An 11,119-nucleotide genomic window follows, 5' to 3' on the forward strand; every position below is an offset into this window, starting at 1 on the left:
GCCATTAGAAGTTTGTAGTACTGTCTAGCTGCGTATGTTAGAAATTTTGAACTCAAGATGGGCTGTCGTATCATACCTCTTGCCTTCAATTCTATTTTGGTGCTTCCTTTCTTTTCTTGCTTGGTTATTCGAGACTATTAAATCTATCTGGTATGTTTTTCCTACCGCCGTTGGCCACAACTTCGATCACGGATTTGATGGATCCTGCCAACTCCGAAAGTTTTCCTAGAACTTCACCCTTGACCTTGTCTTCCATTTTGCCTTCAACTTTTGCTGAGACAGAAGCCTTCGATTGAGCTTCGAGCGCACGATCGATGAGAACAAGCTGAAGTTCAAAGTTTGCATGTGATTTGAATGGATCTGGGGCTGGCATGAATTTTTTTGGTTTCTTGCAAAGTTCGAGGAAGAACTGACAATTCTTATCCAAGAATCCTCTGAATTCGACGTCAACTTCGGAACCGCTGTGGGAATTTAACATCTGACGACATGACGATGTTGTACTTGGATGACTTCCATTGTGACCTCGAACATACCTATGTATCCAAACTGCATGTGGAGGCAAAGGATCATCTTCGCATTCTTTGATAAGACATGGGAGGTATATCGTGCCAAGAAATGTTAAAAAAACTGTTGATATTATGGTTCTCGATAGGATTTGACTGAATACAAATTAAGGCAATTGTAAGAACTTGGTTCAAGAGGTCGTAATCTTTGGGTCTGAACACCTCTTGAGGAAACTCTCTTTTCGGCGCAACTGCTCCGTATCTTGCAAGAACGAAGCTGTGCCTTCTTGAGTTGATTTGATCGCGCTCATTTTGCTCGTTCTGTCTTTGATTGTTTGATATGTTACTTGAATTCCGACTCGATTGTGCTGTCGTCTACGAAAGAAAAGAGTGTGGTGATGTTTGATCACAATTGTAAATGAAAGAAGTCCAGAAATCAAAGGTTACCTAAGAAACTTTTCCTCCAAGAACATTCGCCAACGATTCAGCTTTTTATTCGAATTGTGGTCTATAGTCACCTTTCTACTAGATTGACTTTTCAAGTGGATACATCGAATTCTCGTCTATAAAGCTGAAAGTGATTGTCTGATGTGTATGGATGTGTTCCGTCACCGAGATGTTGAATGAGTTTTACGCGGATATCATTGCGATTATAATATGTTCTGCGACATAAAAGCTGTGTTCAGATCTAGAAGATAGTACTTTTGATAGCATGTGTATAACATATACACAACCGCCATTGAGATGAAATTCGTACTCATGGAAAGCTACACTGTCGTGCCTCTCATGCAGGATGTACCTAAACAGATGCCGATCCCTATTCGGATCAATATTCGGATGCCGAGATTTAGACTGCGCAAAAGTAATCCGCTCCTTGCACAGTCCACGAACAGTACTACTCACTCCACAAATATCCATTTGAATCTAAGAATAACCCAAATCGCCTCGAAACATTACCTAGGCAAAACTCAACATCAATGGCTTGCAAAATTTCAAAGATTTTTAAAAACTCGGAGCTTTCAACTTGCCTATAGAAGCAGAATTGGTAGAATCACATTACTTACATACATATCTTATATCATTACTCACTCAACCACCGACGAAGCTTTCAAGCGATAAAGAATTTGTTGTAGACATCATCTCACAAATGAAGTTTATTTCGGAGGCACCTGGGCCAAGAATCTGCCTGTCCAGTTTTATTATACTTCGGTTTTGAGAAACAGCTCAGAGGTAATGGCTGTCGATGGTCTCTTTCCTGTATGGAAATGGGCAAAGTCTAATTAATAGTCTTTATCCTCCAAGAAAATGGGTTTTTAAGAAGTTGTGGCTATGAAAATGGTTGAATGTGGCGTTTTGATTGCTGGGAAGGATCTAATGTTGCTGGTAAAAGGGGTTGATAAGAAAGTATTTGAATACTTTAAGACTCACAGGACTAGTTCTTTGGATTAAAGTTTCTGATGAAGGTGGCTTTTTTCTGAAGATACTGATAGGTAACTATGAATCTTCATGAAACAAGTTCTAACCATCACAACTGAGCGGTGATGTTTATCCATAACTGCTCTTCTCTATACCGAACTGAATCAGCTCCCACACGAAAGCCGCCAGATTTAACTCTGATTAAATAGTTTCCTGTGAAACAGGCAACTCATATTCTCAAATGATTGGAATCACTAGCACTGCTAAAATCCCGTCGTGTGAACTGGTGTACTGAGGTACCCAGCATCTGAAAAACAAGCTCAATAAAGAATAATAAAGACTTATTAAGTCGATTTAATTCCAACATCTTGTGACATTCTAGTCAGTGAAGCCGCGGAAAATGTTCGGAGAGAGCGGAGGTATTGTATCGGAAAGAGGTGAATTTGATGGACTAGTTTAGCTCTTTGAACCCTCAATATTTCTATATTGAATTAAGAAAGTTCTAGGCCCTCCGCATGAATTTTCATGTACTTAATCTGAGCTAAGATATTGATTTCTATCTCCACGTCCTTCTTGTCAAGTTGAAATAATGGAATATCGTAAGTTTCATGCTCGCTTATTTCTCTTATTGAGACCTCTTTTCAAAATAGTCTCCCAGCATCTCTTTGTATCATCAACACGACAAAATCCCTCGCTTGGGAACTACTTTATCCTTTGTTAACACACCACATCTATAATTCAGCTCTTATTTCCCTTGGCAACTTGGCAAAAACTTGTTACTCTCTAGTTTTTCTCAATCTTTCATCCCAGATTTCTCTATGCGCTTCACCACGTTAGTGGAACCTTTATTTAAGATGATACCGGCCGCAGATATCGAGACACTTCCATCCGCCGAAGTGTTGTATCATCGTCGCTCTTCGGAAGCCTGGTCAGATGGCTATCATGATCAAAAGAAAGGGGAAAGGGAGTCAAGTCAAGGACTTCTTTCAAAAACTCATTCTCTCGCCCCTTCCAAGACGATATTTTTCTTCAAGAACATCCTAGGGATTTCAATTCTCTTCTTAATTCTTTTGAATGCTCTACAGTTGATATTGATCCTAACAACAAGTTTCAATTACCCGAAAAAACGCCTTGCTTCACCCGGTAATTTTCTCCTGAGGTTTTCTTCTTGATGCTGGGTAGCTTTAAAAACTCATCGTAATACTAACATCTTATGATCACACAGATATTCCAGAACTAAGTATCGAACGCTCTCAAACACGTCGGATCGCTCGCACCAGCCCCTTCACTTCACGCAATATCACTGATGGTAATGAAGCTTGGCACAACATTTTACCTGGTCACGGTGTTGTCGCTTTACCGGAATCATATGTCAAAAAGAACAAGATACCAGAGTCAACTGCAACTCATCTGTATGCTGGTGATACAGAGCCCAAACATATCTATTTTATTGAATCTTATCATGTTCTACACTGTCTCGTATGCTCTCCCCCATTCTTCCCCCTCCTCTTCGGGAACATTCTCTTTTTCCAACCAAACTCTAACACAAGATAGCGTATGATTCGCAGCCTCTACCATTCCATGGACTATGGACTACCCAAAGAACCATATCTTCCTCCATTAGACCACCCTTACCACTGTTTCGACCGAATCCGTCAATTCATCATGTGTAATCCAGATTATACACTAGTACCCAATATAGCAGGACAAGATAAATCAGACTGGACACAACCGAACAAAAAGTGTCTGGATTGGGATGCATTGAGAGATTGGGCAGAAAAGTATCATGGAAATTATATGGATGCTTTTGCACTTTCGGCCAAAGAGAAAGAGGAGATGGGGTATGATGAAGTGAATATTTATAACAATTATAAAAAGGGTGATGGGTTACCGGTAGGACAACTTTAGAATTTAGTGAGCGATGGATTGTAAAGGGCTGGGAAGGATGGGAGATGGAAGATGGTGCAGGGGACTCATAGAGGATAGAGAAGATAGCAACGACTTGTGCTATACATATACTGCTAGAAAGCTGGACAAATACACTTGTAAACGACCATGAATAGCACCAACGATTTGATACTGCATGTAGCAGAGATAACTTCCTTCCTCCAGCGGAAGTAACAGGATAGAGCGGAAACAATTTTCCACCTGGACCCACCCCCATCCGCTCTCCCTCCAGTCCGCAACTGCACCTCGTCCCCCACCACCCATATCCCATTCATTTAACACACAATACTTCCTTGTTCAATACACTTCCAATATAATCTTAGAAGATGGTTGGTCTTCCATCAAACAGGAACAACAATTCCTCAAACAAGCAAGTTGGCGCAGTGGAAGCGCGCCGGGCTCATAACCCGGAGGTCCCCAGATCGAAACTGGGACTTGCTATATCTGAGCATCTTCTTTTTTGCAGTTTTTGGGACTGTCAAGAAATAGGCTTGAATTGTTTAAAAGATATGACATGTAGGAACCCAGAGAGAAAGTATACAGACTTTTGTCATTCAGTTGGGACGAGAGATTGTTGAATCTTTTCAGCTGTGGAATGCTTCAAATTTATCATCATACGAGGGTTGGTTATCGAGTTATCTATGAGTTGGAATACCTACATCGTACAGAAGGGGAAATTTTGGCAGGTGGGGTGAACTGAAAATTTCCACCTTTGCGGAACAAAATATATGAGCGGTCCTCCATGCATCTCTCTTATCCTATCACAAGTAGGAGAATCCACGTTACATCCATTTATTGATTTGTGGTGTGGGGCAGGTAATTGGTGGGGTATTTTTGAGGGTTCGGCTAGCTCAGGGGATGTGATTTCTAACTATGGTCAATGTTCTGTAACTTTTTTGGAATTGTAGGTGTCAATATTTAGGGACTCTTACATCGTATAAAAATGAGACCAAGCATTTAAAAGTCTTATGTTGGTATCTGATTCAAGAAATAACAGCCAGTTGTCAGTCTTAAGCAAGTTACCTCATTTCGAAGAGTTATAAAACAAGCCAGAAATCTTCAGCGTGATATCGTCTAACCCTGCCTCCTTTACCACAAAATTGCAAAATTCGCTATGGCCAGAGTTATACGTGTCATTGGCAAGTCATCCATTACATTTTTTGTCTCCAGTATCACCATATAAGACTTTTCTATTCCTTCAAGTCTTGATATTTTCATCATGATTCTCGTTCCCCAAACTATCGTTAAACGTCGACATGCATTCATTACCTCCATGAAAATCTTGGACAAATTCTGAGGAAGATCCTAGGAATATGAGAAGAGATATAACTCAAGCTCTTCCCCAAGTAGTCCTTGTGTCTAGCCAACTTACACTATCGACATCATAGTCTATCAAATCATCTACCATGATACGAAATTCAAATTCAAAATAGGGTTGTAAGATAACTGTTAGCTCATACTTTCCCGTTAGACTATTTTTGTCAATCACTATGTTCGCTTTCCACCTGTTATATCAATATAACATATCTGCTAGTATTATACAAGAAACATATTGAATCACATGATAATTCTCTTCTAAATCGCTTTGATTCGAATTTTGAAGACCGAATCATGATATTCACCTAACAATCAAGTAATTCGCTCTATCCAATCAATATATCCATTCAACCGTCTTAACTTAACCATAAGACATATTTCCAGTCCCAATTCAAAACTCCAATTCCACTATCCAGAGATCAATCTTCCACCCAAGCAAACCTATCACCAAAACTTCACACCTCCATACCATTTTCTCCAGCCTAGCGCCCCAAAAGAACAATAAAAAACCATCACATATCTTACCACATTAGCAAATATGAATCATCCATTCATGATTCAGTACATCTCTTCCCCTACAATCATGTATACACGGGGCCCTACAACGCAAGATTCTATTCAAAAAACCCACTACTATTTTTTTCTAAATCATACTCCGTCTGTAAACTATAGAGACGCATATGTACCGATATCCAAAATTCCAGATAGATATCGTAATCTAGTAGCATCTACCAACCTGCCCGCCTGCCTACTAGTTACACATAGGGATGTAGTAATACGTCATCTGTAACATATTTCCTCACACTTGCTCCCTTCTCTTTGTTCTCAAGAATCTCTTTCTATCGCACTTGTTTAAAGTTGTTTTTGAGGCTTGAGTAAGGTAAGACATTTTTGCAGGTTTGGATGTTTGAGATGTAGATATTGGTTTCTTGTCTTGTATTTCGAACGGATGTGGCGTTTTACTCTTAGGGGAATGGAAAAGATGATCTGGAAAGAGGAGTTGTTTAAGGTGGGTATGGGTTCGGGTGGAGATTTGATGGGTAGGGTGGAGAGATTTGGACGTAGTGTGGTGTGGTGTTATGGTATGTGGAGATGAGGAGATGGTTTACATTTATTTTATTTGGGTTGATGGAATTGGGCGGCGGGAGGTGGAGGTGGAGAGGAGAGTGAAGTGAGATGAAACGAGGTAGAGTGAGAAGAAACAAATTTGAAGAGGAAAAGAACGAGAAAGGAAAAGAAGGAGAAAGAATGATAATTTTATTCGAATATCAGAATCTTTATCTTAATTACTAAGTGTGTTTGTGATTTTGAGTTCATGACATCGTGGAAGCAAACTCATGTCTCCACGCGACGATGAGTTTCACTCACAGACGGGAAGACGGAAGAGGCAAAAATATAATGGGAAATTTCACCACGACTTCCCCATCCAAATGCTAGTTCGGGAAAGATTGATATGTGTGTGGCAAAACATAACAAAATCACAGTCTTGAATTTCACAATCGATCTACCTATCTAAACTCTAAAATCCTGTCAAGTGGAAAGAAGGGAAGTCTTGATATGTGTACAGACAGACATACAGGATAAATGATACATGGTACATAATATACAGTACCAGACAAACAACTTCCCTCATACTCATAGCAACGCACCAAAAATATAGATTTTCCCCGGAAACCCAAACACCTCGCTCGATGCTCGAATAAAGATATCATGCCAAAATCTGCACACTAGAATAATATACACCAATATCGCCGCATGTATAATGCCAAAGGTTTTCTTTATTTTAAAAAATTCCAAATCATCATACCTTTCCCAAATCAAACGCCCTCGGTTATACTACACCACTCTCGCCTGCGCAGCCCTAGGTAAAAGTTCGATATTATCCTGCAAAAAAGAGCAATCGTTAACACACAGCCATCCCAAAGACCCTCCCAAAATCACACCGTCATTGCGTTAGGATTCAAATCAGGATTCAGATTCACATTCGGAGGCGGATGATTTCCTACTTCAAAATTGCTCACATTTCTATTATGGCCATGCGCACTATCGATGCGCGCCTCTTCCAAATCTCCAGTTCGAGTCATGTGACTCTCGTAGCTTGTGGATTGGTGATGATCGTGATGGTGATGGTGATGGAGACCACCGACGGGACTATTCGCATTACTTGCATAGCTACCGACTCCCACACCGGCCCAGAATGCACGGTCGGAACTGCGGGGTCCCCATGACCAGCCTGCACCTTGGGAGAGAGGAAGATGGTAGAAGCGGAATGAAAAGATGGCTGTCAGGACGCCGAGGAAAAATCCAAATAGAATATCGAAAGCGTGATGGCGGAAATCGGAAAAGCGGGTTGAACAAATATAGACGGATAGTAAGGTAGGTATGATAGTGATGAGGAGGAGATAGAGAGGAGGAGCTGCAGCTTGATTACGGGAGGCTATTAACTTATCGTTGTGACCTGATGTGAGAGCCGATGTATCCATATTCTTGGCGGAAACTTCGGAATCATTACGTTGATGACTCAGAGTGTTGCGGGATGGAAATGCAGAGTGAGAGAGTGAGGAATCAGTGGTATAAGCTTGAGGTGCAAGGTAAGGGACTGTCAAGGCGAGTTTAGATGCTAGGAAGAGACTGAGGTAGACAAGTCCGGAAGATGAAAAGGATGAGTGACCAGAAGGATACGATCTGAATCCATCATTGAGAATTTCACTATCTGTTTGTTGACAGATACCCGCTTGAACCAAAACAATTCCTTCTGGTCTATCACCACCACCAACAGCCCACTTTGCAATATTTTCCACATCAGGAATACATCTCGATATCAAATCTGGACGAGGTCGTCCAAAAAGATTCTTCATTCCACTCGTGATGACGAATGCCAAGGCGCAGGATAATGCAAGTCCGAGCCAAGAAGCGTGCAATTCCCATAACTTCCGTTTCCAAATCAAAGCTTTGGGTACAGATTTTGGGACTGTTGGGCCCGGGACCAAAGTCAGAGTGACGAGAAGAATGACGAGTGCAGGTACGACAAATGCCAAAACGGCCAGGAGAGAGGTGGGAACTTTCTCGTGATTTTGATATGGAAAACTGATATCTGGATCGACGAGTGAAAAGGGTCGTCTATTGGGCGTCTGGTAATTGAACACAGCACCAAGCGCTGCGGCAACAATACAAATCACCCAATCGGATACGTAAGAAAGGACGACGGCTATGGATATCTTTCCATTATTTCGAGATCTCATGATTGAATTCATGGTGAAAGATTCCCATCAAGTTGTAAGGAAAACGACGGTGGATTCCCCCTTAAAAGAAGAGAGGGATAAAGATTGTAGAAGAGAATAGATATGTGTGTGTATTCACTGCCGTGTGTAATGTAAGAATTTTGAGGCTGTGTTGTTGCCAAGGGTGTTCAAGAAGTTCGATAGCCTTTAAGGTTCATTCTTGACGTGAATAATTGGTCGATTCAGGGATCAGTTGTGACTAAAGTCTCTTTCCCCAAGCGATTCAGATATGAGACTTAGTTATTAAAGGAAATGATGCACACGACCTAGTCTTGACGTTGATGTATGGATATTTACAACTTTAGATACCTAGGTATAGTATAACAAGGACTATCAAAATGTAAATATGAATGTAGATGAGTTATTTATGATCAATTGGCGCTTACCTAGGTGTCCACTAGGTAGGTAGTAATAAAGATGTCAACCTCGGGGTTCCATTGAGGCTTTGCTTCTCAGAGTCCTGGCGCTGTGATGGGTCTATTGGTTCTATCGCTTTGATCAATATATGGGTCGAAAAGTATAATATTGGGGTAATGAGCTTTTACCGCCATCTAGAACTCTTTTCTCTCGCCGGATTGGATTAACTATGATTATAAATGTACATATACATGTAAATGTAAATATAAATGTAAATGTAAATATAAATGTAAATATAAATAGAATACGATGTAATGCACACAATTACGAGATTGAAGTTTTACAGCTGCATGTTTCACGTCACTTTGTTGGTAAATGAATTCTTTATTCTTTGGTCAAGCCACGCAGCCAGCCCTGCCAAACGTCCAGCCGCCACATATCAAACCACGTAACCTTGCTTCACATTTGTTGGTATGAAGATCTACACCAGCATGAAATGGTATCAAACCAATTTTGATTTGTTCCAACGAATTTTCAAGGGAGTTTTGGCGTCTATCAACCCCGGGGGACAAAATCAAAGTTTCACCCCAGAATAATGATCATCCCACTTCATTTTCTGTACTGCTTGCTTGCTTGCTTGCTTGCTTATTATAGGGGCTCGTAAGGACGGCGTTGCACAGGTTTCATCATTATCGGCAACTTCGGATCACAAAGAGAATTTCACGTGATCTATCTCATGTCTCAAACTCGTTTCTTTATATCTGTTGAACGCTATGAAATCCTCAAACATCCTATCATGATTGATCAAGGAAAGGGCATGAAAAGAAACCGACACTCATCTTTATCGCTGAAGCTATCAACCAAAAAAGAAGCCATTCACAGCTCCGATATATTTCCTGGCCGAATTCAAAACAATTCATTTCTCAACTCCTCATTCATTTTGCCCTTTGAATACCAAAACTCTAGTTGTTGTTAACTATGAGAGCACAGAGTGTCCCGGCATTCTTTCGACGCTCTCATACTCGCTCGCTCTTCACGTGTCGTAAGGTGGTAAGAGCCCTCGCTGAATTGGAGGTACCTCCCTTTCTTCAACCACTTCAGGTTTGAGCCACTGTGGATTGCAATATAAACCGCAGACGTGGCGTTTTAAGAAATCTTTGATACATTGAGGTCCCATATCTGATGCTCCATAGGGCCTTTGTGGATCATCTGATGCAATGGCTGGGTCTGCGAGGGTACTGGTGAGCGAGTTAGGGAATATACTGATCTTTGAAAAGTTCACTGGGAAAGAGCCGAAAAGATAACCTGTAGGAAAGCAAGCTTACTATCCATTGGCATCTCCGCCTCCCTGAAGGTCGCACAATAGCAATTTGCGGTCAGATATGTGATAGGAAAAGTGACTCAAGGCTTGAATTGGATCAACAAATTCGTCGTCAGCCCGAACACATCCTGTGGGGCTGTTGAACTTTCGGTAACGCTCAATAAATGGTTCTATAATGCTTACGGCTCCCGTCTCGTTGTCAGTCCAAAGTGTCGACGGGATGAGGCGGACTGGGTATATTGGTATAGTATTACCAGCATTGACTTCATCACTGTGCCATTCCGATGGCCTGTTTGCGGCATTGAATGCATCAATGATAGATTGTGCCTTTTTATCTATCTTAAGTTGCTGCTTGTATGGATCATCATGATACACAGGTCCTGTTTTAAAGTTCTTTAACACACAGCGCTGACCAGATCTTTCACCATTTGTGTAGAATCCATCCTAGTCAGCTGATTAGTACTAAACTTAGAGGGGGCAGCAAACAGCAATAAGAAGAATACAGTAACGACATACATATGCATTCTTGAAATTTCCTGATTTACACACCCGATCCATATAGATTGTGCCTTCTGTACTATCATTGGGAGAATTTTCACCCACGTTTATGGTCATGTTGGCTATGGAAAAACCATCGTCGAAATCATAGTGTTCCGAATCATCCGGGTCATTATACAGGAAAACACCGGCCTTGGACATATTGGCCACATTGAAGTATTCTTCCCTCATTGCGACGTACTCTAATGATACAGTAAAATGGCGGTAAGTTGATCAACCAAAAAGGATGATACACAATGTGTTGTGTATATTCGAAGTCTCGGACTTGGTGAAGAGGTCCCGATAATAATGAGTAATAAATTTGATTAACCAAAATTGACGATAATAAGTATTGTGTTATGCGTGTCTGAAATGTTGGATTTCGGTGAGGAAGAGGCTTCATGATGTCGAGTATAAAATGTCTTACGCAAGTAGAAAGC

The 11,119-nt window shown here is 41.0% G+C and overlaps 4 protein-coding genes across 4 annotated transcripts; 1 reads left to right on the plus strand and 3 right to left on the minus strand.

The window, feature by feature from the left end:
* Positions 1-124: 124 nt before the first annotated feature.
* Positions 125-814, minus strand: Bfra_010178 (uncharacterized protein; the record flags this gene model as incomplete). The annotated part of the gene is made up of 2 exons (XM_037340511.1): positions 125-627; positions 739-814. 2 exons carry the CDS (start codon positions 812-814, stop codon positions 125-127), a joined length of 579 nt encoding a protein of 192 aa, XP_037188979.1.
* A 1,923-nt stretch (positions 815-2,737) lies between these two features.
* Bfra_010179 (uncharacterized protein) lies at positions 2,738-3,827 on the plus strand (the record flags this gene model as incomplete). Its single annotated transcript, XM_037340512.1, has 3 exons — positions 2,738-3,062; positions 3,145-3,398; positions 3,474-3,827. The coding sequence occupies 3 exons, from the start codon at positions 2,738-2,740 to the stop codon at positions 3,825-3,827; spliced, it is 933 nt and encodes a 310-aa protein (XP_037188980.1).
* A 3,293-nt stretch (positions 3,828-7,120) lies between these two features.
* On the minus strand, positions 7,121-8,437 carry Bfra_010180 (putative pap2 domain containing protein; the record flags this gene model as incomplete). Its single annotated transcript, XM_037340513.1, has 1 exon — positions 7,121-8,437. One exon carries the CDS (start codon positions 8,435-8,437, stop codon positions 7,121-7,123), a length of 1,317 nt encoding a protein of 438 aa, XP_037188981.1.
* Positions 8,438-9,854: 1,417 nt separating this feature from the next.
* Positions 9,855-10,871, minus strand: Bfra_010181 (putative elongation factor 2 protein; the record flags this gene model as incomplete). Its single annotated transcript, XM_037340514.1, has 3 exons — positions 9,855-10,059; positions 10,147-10,586; positions 10,659-10,871. 3 exons carry the CDS (start codon positions 10,869-10,871, stop codon positions 9,855-9,857), a joined length of 858 nt encoding a protein of 285 aa, XP_037188982.1.
* Between the last annotated feature and the right edge of the window lie 248 nt (positions 10,872-11,119).

Source organism: Botrytis fragariae, assembly GCF_013461495.1.
Source record: "Botrytis fragariae strain BVB16 chromosome Unknown tig00000186, whole genome shotgun sequence".
Taxonomy (NCBI): domain Eukaryota; kingdom Fungi; phylum Ascomycota; class Leotiomycetes; order Helotiales; family Sclerotiniaceae; genus Botrytis; species Botrytis fragariae.